Genomic DNA, 12,479 nt, shown 5'->3' on the forward strand with positions numbered 1-12,479 from the left:
TGCTTGGCAGTTCATGTATATCATGGTTGAGCAAGAAGAAACCTACTGTGGCCACTTCGAGTTGAGTACAGGGCAGTCTTCACATCTACGATTGAGTGTGTATGGCTCAGATGCCTTATGGATGATTTGGGTGTTGGACAGGACACTTCCAACACTATCTACGCCGACAGTCATAGCGCATTGGCAGTTGCGAGGAGCCCAATTTTTCATGCTCGCACAAAGCACATTTAGGTGCATTACCACTATGTCAGGGAGAGGCTCTCAGCAGGAGAGATCATCTTGGCTTATGTGCCAACACAGGACAACCTTGCAGATATTTTCACAAAGGCATTGTCTCGTGAGAAGCTCGAAGCTTTCCGCAAAGCTTTGGGCTTACTCCCCTTTGTGAACTGATCATGCCCTCAGGGCATGGCAGTTCCCTTTACTCATGTCATGACCTTCCAAGCTCCTGGTTCCAATCTTTAAACATCTTATTTGCATAACACTTGCACCTTCCTCTAGTAATGGTGGTGATGTCTCATGCTCGCTGTTGGCCTCTGATGCGATAGCCTTTCTAGCAGCCACAAGATTTTTTCAAAGATTCTTGGCACCAAAATCATGCAATTCAATCATGGGGGTAATCTTTAGGAGCAAAAGCCATGAGGGAGAGTGTTTTGGTGGGTTGTTGGGAGAGTTCACCTTATTTTTCTATTCCTCTTTTGGTGCAAATAGGACATCGGTTGCATACGGTAACACAACTCTCCCTTCTTCCTTTTTTGGTAAGCTTCATGACTCTTGATGAACACTTGCAATGCCAATAAAGTTATCTCATTGTCCCAATAATAATTACACTATTAAACTTTTAAAAATGTTAAGGTTTAAGAGGTGGATAGAGGTTGGCGAGTCCTTGTATTTTTTGGTAGAGGATAAAGGTACACAATTATTGTCATTAGGGGAGACAACTCAAAATGACGTGGAATTTACGCTATGTGATGGGTCCAAATAATGGGTCATGACTATAGAGTGTAGAGTAGCGGGCCTTTAACAATGGAGGGCCTCTCTTTCTTCTGCCGAAGCTTGTGATCGCCATCGCTATCGCCATAGCCACAGCCACTCGGTCGAGCTCTGTCCTTCGAGCGTCTCGTTTGCCATGGTGAGTCTTCAGATGCCTACGCAGGAGATCTTTATATTTCTGCTCAGAGAGAGAGAGAGAGAGAGAGAGAGAGAGAGAGAGAGAGAGAGAGAGAGGCACTTGCTCATTTTAGCTGTGCTTTGGTGGATTTTTCACGCTATATGCGTACCTTTTGTAAAGATTTGTTTCGCAAAATATGACAGGCTAATGCTGCCTCTGGTATCGCTGTTGATGATGAATGCAAGCTTAAGTTTATGGAGCTGAAAAGTAAAAGAACGCATCGCTATATCGTTTACAAGATTGATGACAAGGTGAACAAGATTGTGGTAGAGAAACTGGGGGGACCTGATGAGAGTTACGATCAATTCACTGCATCTCTTCCTGAGAAAGATTGCAGATATGCCATTTATGACTATGACTTTGTAACAGAGGACAACTGCCAGAAGAGCAAAATTTTCTTTGTGGCATGGTAAGATGCTCCTTACTTGGTATACAGTTACGTATACTATCTTTGCAGTTATATTTTGTTAGATGTGACGGCTTCTGTCATTTATTCCATTGGTGTGTTAGATGATTTGTATCAGGTAGCATGAGAGCCTTTCCTAATGCCTGAGTTATGCAATGCATTTGAATTCTCAACTCTTTGAATGATATACATATACCGCAGGTGTAGATCTCATGAATGTTGTTCATTTGTGAAATGCTTTTAAATATACAGATCAGGTTAGTTGTGTTTCTCAACTACAATAACCCAAAGGGCCGCTGAAGTCTACACACAAACGTTATTACTGATGCGTGTATGACATACGATGGTGAGGAACATGGGGCACATGGAATTATGGTATCGAGATGATGGATCAACGCATTTTATGAGATAAGATAATTATTTCACCATGCTTAACTTTAGAATTTTGCAAGTCACTTGATAAAGTTTATGTTTTGATAGTCAGTACTCCACAGAAAAACTCGCCTGCGTTTTCTGTACTAATGTACCAATTCATGGTTGTTAAGTTTCCATGGCGCAAGTTCAAAAACATGTGAACAGCCCGCTTGCAGAACATAAGTTTTGAAAGGTTACACGGCAGTGGTCACGACTCACAGTAGTGGAAGTTTTCTCCTCGCAAAATTAGGTTGCTCCCAAGGACTTCGTGTCAACCAAGGGATTGGGCTTAAGCTGTAGATATTGAAGATGGTTTCAGCTATCAAGAGGTCTATTTGCGTATAGTTATCTTATGTTTGAAAAGATGAGGAATTGCAAGGGCCAGAAGTTGCCAGTCAAGAAGAGAATGAGTTTCACAGTTTTTCACAGCTGTTGCTATGAACAGACATTGAGATGCATCATTCCAGGGTAGATCTGAAGCCTGGAGTCCTGTATATCACAACATATGTGGTCTACTTAAGATGAGCAAAGTTTTGCAGAGATGAAGACGGAGTAGGGATCAGATGCTGTTGTGACTGGCTTAGCTCTGGGTATTGCATCTGGAGCGTACTCTGATTAGAATTTGTGAAGATTTATTCAACAATTTGGCCATGTCAAGATCATGTTGTCATGGAGTGTTGAGCTATCTCAAGGGATCCTTAGGACTGAGCATTGTCTGGCATAAATCATTCCTGAGATCGAAATAGTGGACTTAGTCGCGCACTTAAATCAGTAGTGCTCCTCAAGGTGGTGTACACACGCCATTGCTCGTAAGCTCGAGGATTAGAGCCAGGCTTTTAAGTGTTGAAGGATCCATTACCTAATGAAATCTTGTTTCATGGAGCACAACTGCTCTTTTGCCCATTTAGCATGAATACTTACTCTGGTTTTGTAAACAAGTGTTGTTATACTCTAGTTTATTTTCCTCCTAGTTTCAAATAAGGGAAATGAAGAGCAGGACTAGCTGTGCTTGTGCCTTTGCATGAAGAGAAAAGAGTATTTCAATATGAGAGTTACCAAGAAAATGCTGTCCAGAGAATCAGCAGACTGAAAATGTTGAAGCTCCGTCCCACGATTTCTGGTAGCTTAGATGGCAAGGTGACTGATTTCCCCCGTTTCTTCCCACAAGCAGGTAGATGCAAAAGGAATTAACAGGAAAGAAGGGTGTTGACTCGTGGCAATGTGATCAAGGAAGAGTTCACCACTGAAAAGAGAGCATCAAACGGGGGGGGGGGGGGGGGTGGTTGGTTCCCCTATTGTGTGAATGAATTTATTTAATCTTTCTCCCATTCAAACTTGTTATATTCAAGTAGATAGTTTTTGCTTTGGCCTTGTGATGAATGCACGTGCGTATGGTATCGTACATGTTTAAGCTAATGCTTGTTTTGTATAGGTCTCCGGATGTCTCTCGTGTGAGGACTAGGATGCTCTATGCCAGCTCCAAGGATCGCTTTAAGCGGGAGCTGGATGTGACTTACGAAATCCAGGCTACTGATGCAACCGAGATTGAAATAGGCAACATCAAGGACCGGGCTTATTGAGGTCTTTGCAGTTTTTCACAGGGGTCTTCAACTGCAACGTGATGTTCTGATGTATCTTTGTATAGATCTATTCTGTCTTTTCAATCGAGTATTTGCAGTAGGATTCAGTTGTATTAAGTCATCAGCTTGGGGTTTTGCAGCATTGGGCTCCAAGTTGCAAGCTTTGAACCTTGTGTTATTTTTTGAGTGCTCTGCAAATCCATTTACCCTTATATCTTACTAGATATCAGTTTGATGTGGTGAAAGACGCTATTGGATCTTTGTGATTGTGCATTCTTCTTGTCGTGTTATGCATGTTGTGCACTCTCTCTCTCTCTCTCTCTCTCTCTCTCTCTCTCTCTCTCTCTCTCTCTCTCTCTCTCCGGTTTTGTTTTGCTGTTCTATTTGTTGTTGGAGGACTGCAGGTACTCTTAAGAGTCATCGAGGGCAAAGTTAATCCAGGAGGTGGATCTTCACATGTGGATTTTTGTTTGCGGTGTTGTTTTCAAGGTCTCATCTGTTGGTGTTGGTGGGATGGAGACGGAAAGCAGGTTTAATATGGATTTCATGCATGCAAGCTCGCAAAAATGGAAGGAGCATTGACGATGAGGTTGTGTGGCTCCAATGTGAAAGCTGATTACGCTGATGAAAGTAATAAAATCCCAGGAGCAACTATAATGTGGCAGTAGATGCTTCGTGTGTTGCAAAAGACTACGGATAGTGAAACAGTCCCACTTTAGCAGGATGTTTTGAAGATTTGGATTGATTGTTGCAGTTTATGAACTTTGTAGTGATGTTTAATTTTGAGATGTTTTCCGTGAGTTGAAAGCTGTGGATTATATGTTGTCTTAAGTCTACAGGAACATGTGGTCATATTGTTACAAAGTGCAGTTTTTCCATGGGCTGTTACTTCTGTGGACATCTTTGAAGGTCGAGCGGTCAATTACGGCTGTGCTTTTAATACCTGGTTTTTGCTGTATGGTAAGGGGCTCATGATAGTTGCACCTCTCATGTCTAGGGGTTATTGAGCCCTTATAATGTTGCATGTACACTCGCATCATGTGAAAGCGATGTTTTTTGGTTAATGTGTCGAACTCGCAGCAGTAACGAATGGGGTTCCAACATCTCTGCTACCAGTGTGCTTTTTCTGCTTGAATGGCTGTTCGAACCCGCAGTCCATGACAACTTCTACACGGTTGTTTTTTTGGTCCTGAAGTGCAACATCTTATGAAGCAGGCAACAATCTTTTGGAGCATATGTTAGTACCTAGTTCTACACCCACGATTGGGCATTGACGAGGTTAGTGGGGATGTTATGTTATTTAGTCAATCCTATGCATGATGGAGCTGATGGTTATATTGTCTTGTGGGTGACTCATGGGTCTATACCTTGCACTTAACTTCACTTCAGGGTGAATTTGGGCTTATTCTCGATTCATCTAGGCATATCTTATGAAGCAGGCCAAGCTGGGTGACATAGGCAAACACCTGATGAGGTGAAAAAGCGATCAAATCTCATTTTTACTGCAATTGCAATCTCCTGGTCACCGTATCTGGGTGGAGCTATGAAATGCCTTTCTTCAAAATGCCCAACTTATGTGAAGCAACAAAAAAAGTGGGTGTAAGTATCAATTTTCACTCATGTGCCATGTACCGATCTGAGGAGACTATTTGTGCCTTGGAATGCATCATGCATAATACATACCAAGAGATTGTTACTCGTGAAAGGTTTTGTTATCTAGATTATTGAAGAGTGATTGGTTGTGATCGTGATTTCTAGATTGCTGTTGGGTTTACTTAAGATCAATGGTAGGGTTAGCAGTTTGGTGGCTGTCCATTGTTGAAGTAGCCAACATTGCCTAAAGCTCCAATGCTCGCTTGCCATATTTTTATTATGCTCACATTTTTGGAATCTCATGCTTTTTGCTAGCCTTTACTAGGTCCCTACTTCACCTAGTAGTACTAGGTCCCTACTTCACCTAGTAGTAATCCAATTTAATGTCTAATTGCATACATGAAATAGTCAACAAGGATAACGATTGTGTATGCATGTCGACACTTGCCTGACACATAATAGGAAAGTAATCTAGTTGATCTGTTGTGCGATGGTGGTAAGTACCAGTGTATACACAGTCCTACTATTTGTCTGACATAATTATCTTTGCAGGGTGGTGGGCTTACTTAGGTGGCCATGATAATTTCTTTTTGTTGACCATCCTCCTTTGACCCTCGCTCTTCTCCTTTGCTTGAGTTAAGATGATAAATGCAATTTGTAGCCTACACATGTAGTCATGGTGTTGGTAGTGTATACGGTTATCCAACATTTTTTACAAATACATCCATGGTTGTATTTAGGAGATAACCACCTTGGTTGTAATACTAAATTACAAGGCCTTGCATAACCACCAAGGCAATGAACCTTTGGTAGCTTCTCCCTATTGGCCCCAGTAAATGAAGGCTTCTTACTTACGTTGCGTTGATTGACAAAGTTAAGGAAGCTGTTAAGTAGTGAATATTGATGACCAATTGAATCTTATGTGAGATTGTCCTTTTTCAATGAGCACCTTTGAGACACAAAGGTGCCATCCTAAGATTGGCTCCCTATTGGGAGTTAAGGTAGAGCTTCGAACTACATTCAAATTTGGAACAGTCCATTTATCAAATGTACTTGTGATCATATTGGGAATGTGAATTTTATAAGGATGCAAGAATATTGTGGTTTGACATTGATGATATTGTACTGAATAACCACTTTCTTTTCTACAAGCTCCTTGAAGAAATCCACACAACTGCTCTTAAAGTGGGCTGCTTTTGAGGGACAAGAAGCTATGCCTACAGTCGGGGAGAGAATGTAGGAGAGAGAGAGAGAGAGAGAGAGAGAGAGAGAGAGAGAGAGAGAGGGAGAGGGAGTTGGTCAAAAGTAACCAACTTGGCAAGGAATCAGATGATTATAAAATGGGGGCTAAGTGCTCTATATGTACCATGTTGGGGACTCTCAAGTACCGCCCCTCAAGATTTTCCCTACCTAGCATACACCACATTTAATCAAATTGCACCTCTGAAGGATCTAATGGTAGTCCTAAGAACTCGTCATGTAGCTGATGCAAGAGTTGGTCTAGGATGGTTTGGATTGAGTGCTTCTTGCTCAAAAGGATGTCATGGGTCACAATTTTTTGAATGAGTTTATTAGCGCGAATCCCAAGAGATGTTGTGGTACGTCTCTTGGTGCGTGTGACAAACGGAGAGCATACCTCTCCTTTCACATACACACCTAGAGACAAAGACAGAGAGAATGGCTCATTGGCAGGTGCAGACATGGAGCGTGGAGAATGAGAGAGAGACTCCTCTTGTCCACTGTGCACCTAGAAGAGTGCAAGAAATCGTGAGGTCTCTCCAATCTCAAAAAAATAAAAATTCTTTCAAAACATAGATAGATGAAAGCAGAAAGTTAAAAGACATGTGAAGGTGGAAAGCCAAAGACCTTTTGTGTTCATATAAAGAGGTGTTTCTCTTCTCCTTTATTTTCCCTTGAGCATTTCTTCTCCTTAAAGTGTCCTTGCTCTCTCTCTCTCTCTCTCTCTCTCTCTCTCTCTCTCTCTCTCAATGTCGTATCCATCCAGTCCAACTAATACTGTTGCAAATCTACGTGTTTCATCATTGTTCATTGCTATGTGCTATAGACTAGTGCATCAATTTTGTTGTTGTTGAAGGAATCTTTGAATTAGGAATACCTTTTAATTTTTTTGAAGCCATTAGGAATACCTTTTTATTAGTGAAACTTGACCGAATAGTGGGCATATCCTATCATATGACTTGGATATGGTCATTAATCTTAAAGTGAGGAAGGTGCTAGACAAGGGACTTAATCGTGCCCCTTTAGATCTCTTAACCAAAGAGTGCATTATATTTGAGAGCTTTTAGTTTTATGCTTTTGTAATTGTTTCACTTTTTTCTATCTTTTTGCCATTATTTTGGTGCAAAAAAGTATCCCAATGTGTTGTAATGGATCTATCACACCTTTGTCGCATTGCAACTCAACCCAAGCCTCTAGATACCTACAAATTTTGTAGCATTACAATATCAAAACAACACCCAACACTATTTCTAAGGATAAAGCATAGCACACATACCTTAACTTCATGATAATGTAATTGACTTAAACACAAATGTGGAGGTGGGTAGTGTTTGTAATCATCATAAGGTTGGGTTAAAATTATGTGGCTATCCCAAAATGATTGGGGAGATAAGGTAGGTTGGTGGATTGTGTTTTTTCAAGGAGATCGTAACATGCCATCGTTTTTTGAGGAGCATGTGACTAACAATCTACTCCTGCACACAACCAACTGCATAAATATTACTCATTTAGCACACATACTACAACGTTATATTTCTCTAATTCTATTGTAAGCTCAAAGGCGAGCTACCCAAGCTCCACATTTCCCCAAACTAGAGGATATTCAGATGACAACATCGTCTTGATTACTCTCATAGCTTTGTCAAAATGCCTTACAAGCTTGAAAAGGTCAACCATGCAAACATAGTGCTCTTTGTCTGATATAATGCCATATTTTCCTCTCATGCTATCAAAAAGAACTTGTCAAACCATTAAATAGTACAAGCCATTAAATAGCCTTTTCAACCGTCAAAGTTTGAAGTTCAGTTTTCTATGCCAAGAGGTGATAAATCGACTTTTGTTAGGAGAAGGGACATACTGTTTTCAAGGTGTTATCATAAGGATTGCAAAAGGAGATCTAAATTGCAAAGGTATAAGAGAAGTTCCCATAGTGTTGGTTTTATTAGTAAAAAAATCACAAAGATAGTTCGATTAGAGTCTCTTACTTTGTATGTGGGTCAAAACACCATTAAATAAGGAAAATTTTCAAGTAGATTTGACAGGAGTTTTCCCATAATGTCCATGTGTGGCACACTAAACTGATATTTTTGAACACATTTTGGTTTTCATTAGGAGAAACTTGGACTCAATTTTGGACCCTGTAAGAAACACCAACTTAGCATAGAAGAGGTAATTTTGGAAAATACAAAATTAGTTTTTTGGAATTCTATTTCTCATAGTACATACGTAAAAGTTTCTTGATCACTTAAATGCATGCTCCTACAAAATGCTTTTCAAGAGCCCAACTTAAGTGTACACAAAAATCCATGTCTTTGAATGTTAATAAGTGCTGTGATGTGCGATGAGAGAAAACACAGAAGAGATGTTTTTGAAATACAAAAAAAATACCATGAATGCATCCGCAACGTCCAAAAATCTTAGGATAGCGCTTTAAAACGCTAAAATCTGATGTCTCTAGCTCAATATATAGCATTTTCAAGCTTGGAGCCTCATGAGGTCAGAATCAAGCGAATAGATGTCCCAAAGGGATAAGCTTAGGGCCTCATGAGATCAGAACCAAGCAAATAGATGTTCCAGAGGGGTCTTTGGGACACCTATTCGCTTGGTTCTAAAAATGCTATATCTTGAGCTAGAGACGTCAAATTTCAACATTTTAAAGTACTATCCTAAGATTTTGGATGTTTCGGATGCATCCTAGCGCTTGAAAATGCTATATCTAAAGCCGAGGGCCTCATGAAGTCAGAACCAATCGATTAGCGGCCCTAGAGACCCCTCAAGGGCCTCTATTTGCTTGGTTCTGACCCCTACTTCATAGTCTTAAATAGTACCTATTAATCGCTATCAAGTACCACTTTATAGGATAGCAATATCGGGTTGTGCAAGATGTTAGTATAAAGCGCCTTACTTTTTTGGTGATAATAGTGATAATTTCACCAGAATGGTTTTCATAGACATTTTCAAAATGAGAAAAAAGGCTTTCTCAACGTAATGTTATCCTTCTTCCTATTGGCTAAGGAGCATTCTCTCACTAGAGCTAAAAGTTGTTTCCGCATTGTCAAGTCGCATGAGTTGCTCATCAAAAGAAAAATTTCTTTTAGGTAGTATAGTTAGATTTGATTTGTGTGCGAGAGAGAATTTGGCCAAATTATTGAGGTTGAGTATATTAAAAAATCATTTGAAACAAGGCACAAGTTTGGGTTAGGTGATGTACGTTTGGTTAGCAAGTCTCACTAAATTTGTTCTAATTTGAAGGCTAGAGATGAGCGAATGTGTTTGGCTTGAAGGAAGGCTTTGGGTTGGGATAGCTACTAGAGTACTAATAATGTGTGATTTCATGATGTAAAGTCTTAAGCAATAGGGTAAGCAATAGACAAGAGATAAGGTAAGAAAGGGAGCAACGAAGAGAAGGAAAGGGAGCCCAAGAGGGACCCAAGATGTAGTTGCTTCATTGAAAGTTAACTTTTAAGAGAAGGTTAAGGTTATCCACCATTCTTGTTGCAAGGCTTGGAGAAAGTATTGAGAGAGAAGGAAGTCAAAGCTCCAAAGCATAGAGATTGAAAGACATGTGGCACAACTAGGAGAGGAAATCCACTGAAAGGGATTTCAATGAGAAGAATGCAACATCCAAGAGTGCAGAGGAACCAACCCAAAGACAAAATTTTGTTGGGATAAATATGCAAACACTAGAGCCAAACCGGGTCCAAAAGGAAAGGGCCATTCCACAAGTTAAAAAAGGCATTCCAAGGGGGTAATATGAAACTGTTGAGCACTAGAGCCAACAAGGGTTATAAGAATAAGGTTGTCCCATGGTAGAAACTTTAGGCTATCATGGGAACAACAAAGGTTCTAAGAATATGGTTGTGCCAAGGTAGCAACTTTGGACTATCATGGGAACAACAAGGGGCTATCCTGGGAATGCACAAATAAGGTAGGTTGATAGTCTAAGTCAAAGGGAAAAAGAAATATCACTTGAGAATTCAATTCAAGGAATACATTAAGGTAGAGGGTGTAGGCCCATTGTCAAGGGATGGGATCACATAATGGCATAAGGTATTGAGCCATTTCCTAGAAACTTGAAATCAACAAAGGGGGTAGGAGATTTAAGGAAGCACACATAAACCTTCCAAAGGTTGATGAAGTAGGCAGGATCTCTTAAGGGGCTTAAAAGAAAGTGAGGATTTGCAGCATGTGAGCTAAAAAGAAGTATGCCTTGTTGCAGGTGGGTTGCTCCAAGGATTGCTTCAAGGGTGCAAAAATGTTTTGATCCCATACCTTGTGGATTGTTGCTTGCATATTTTGAGATGACTAATATGAGAGGCTACCCAAAAGCTAAGGTAGAGGTACTGTTACAGACCCAACCAGACAAGGCACATCCACCATTGTAAAGGTTTGAATGTAGTTGAAGTTAGCACGAGGTTTCTCAATGTCATTTTCTTCCATAGAAGTTTAAAAAAAACAAAGAAGCTCATGATGTCAGCCCGGAAATAATTTTGTAGGTGTTTGAAAGAGAAAAGGGGTGGGAGGACTATTATAGCATCCGATGGCGGCACCACGGTTGGAGGCAAACAAATCTATGGGATGCAAGTGGTTAAGGGTAAGGCAACAAAAGATATTAAGAGGTGTCCATAGTAGTGATGATTAATTGAGCAGTAAATGTTGGCGGTGAAGGCATTCCATGGGGCAAGAAAGGTTCTACCAGCTAGTTGGCATAGACGGATGTCATGCAAAATTATAAATTGAGCACACTAAGAAAAGTGATTGCAGCTCTAAAGGTACCTACTATTGCATCCAACAAAAAACAATTGAGGACTTCCTCAAGAATCCCTTGTTGGGCATATCCTCCTACAAGAGGACTTCAAGAGACTTTGTCTAGCAAGAAACCCTCGCTTCACTCTATTGCTTCCTTGCCACAGGCATGTTGGGAACGCCTTGCTATCAACGTTTTCCAAGAGGTGACATTTCATATAGAAAGCTCATCAAGAACTTTTTTTTTCATTTGTAAGGGAATCATATTTGGCATACATATCTACCAAAGCATTGCAAAGCACACCATGTTTCTTGGATAACTTCTTAACTAGCAATCTCAATCTCATCCTGGATTTTTTTTCATTCATGTGAAGGTCTTGCATATAGCCACATGATTTCAAGGTGCAAGCATAGGTGCTTGCATTTGGAGAAAGGCCGTCACTTGTTATTTGGTTAAAACACCCCAAAGATTCCTTGTCACAACTAGGTTGATCATATCCTACAACCAACATGTTACATCCTCTCTGATATGTCATCTCTTGCAACTAACACATTGTTTGCAAGAGATGGCACCCAAGAACTTTTTGTGCTTTACAAAAACACCATATCTAGCATGCATATCAAACAAAGCACCACAAGAATGACAAATTTCTCCAACATCCCCTAACAATTAATTCCAAGTGATGACACTCTAGACTAGAAGCCCATCAGGAACTTCTTATGCTTTCATGAGGGTATCACATTTGATATACACACACAACAATATTTTCCCTAAATATATATCTTTCTGAAGTAACCCACATGCTTTCATGAGGGTATCACATTTGATATACACACCCAACAATGTTTTCCCTAAATATATATCTTTCTGAAGTAACCCACAATAGAGCTCAATTTTTTTTGAAAAGAAGAAATGTTTCTTTTGACTCCTCATCATGACCTTTCGGTCTATGATTGTGTAGAAAACATTGCTTCTTCCCTAGATTTGTTTGTAGATTTGTCATCGCTTTGTGGAAACAAAACCGGTGATGGTTACAAAATATTCATCAACCTCATCTTCTCATCTTTGCCTCAACTCCCTCGTTTGATTTTGTGTAGGTAGCTCTAGCCCGATGGCTTCCTTTAGCTTCTCAACACATAGAGCTCGTTGGTCATCCACGCCTATGTGGATGATCGTGCTACTCTTTAACGTGGGTTGAGAGATGTTTTAGTGACACCAGGGTGTTTGTAGCACTGCTTGACAAAAAACCTTCCTAACATATAAATTTCATTGATCATCCATGCGTGCACGAATGAACATGCTGCTCTTGAAATGAGGTTTCACTAGGGT

The 12,479-nt window shown here is 40.2% G+C and overlaps 2 protein-coding genes across 3 annotated transcripts; both read left to right on the top strand.

Annotated features, from left to right (window-relative positions):
• The first annotated feature begins 975 nt into the window (after positions 1-975).
• Positions 976-3,832, top strand: LOC147442351 (actin-depolymerizing factor 7-like). Its single transcript, XM_086528557.1, has 3 exons — positions 976-1,132; positions 1,315-1,580; positions 3,424-3,832. Exons 1-3 carry the CDS (start codon positions 1,130-1,132, stop codon positions 3,569-3,571), a joined length of 417 nt encoding a protein of 138 aa, XP_086384683.1. The 5' UTR covers positions 976-1,129; the 3' UTR covers positions 3,572-3,832.
• A 146-nt stretch (positions 3,833-3,978) lies between these two features.
• Positions 3,979-7,300, top strand: LOC147442352 (uncharacterized). Of its 2 annotated transcripts, XM_086528558.1 has the most exons (5): positions 3,979-4,101; positions 4,380-4,531; positions 4,655-4,745; positions 5,030-5,170; positions 5,717-7,300. In XM_086528558.1, exons 1-5 carry the CDS (start codon positions 4,028-4,030, stop codon positions 5,742-5,744), a joined length of 486 nt encoding a protein of 161 aa, XP_086384684.1. In that variant the 5' UTR covers positions 3,979-4,027; the 3' UTR covers positions 5,745-7,300. The 2 variants fall into 2 exon arrangements, 1 of the variants encoding a protein (XP_086384684.1); XR_015190192.1 differs by lacking the exons at positions 3,979-4,101; positions 5,717-7,300 and having other exon boundaries at positions 4,167-4,531; positions 4,652-5,269.
• Positions 7,301-12,479: the final 5,179 nt, after the last annotated feature.

Source organism: Adiantum capillus-veneris, chromosome 14 (genome assembly GCF_014529385.1).
Source record: "Adiantum capillus-veneris isolate H3 chromosome 14, ASM1452938v2, whole genome shotgun sequence".
NCBI lineage: Eukaryota > Viridiplantae > Streptophyta > Polypodiopsida > Polypodiales > Pteridaceae > Adiantum > Adiantum capillus-veneris.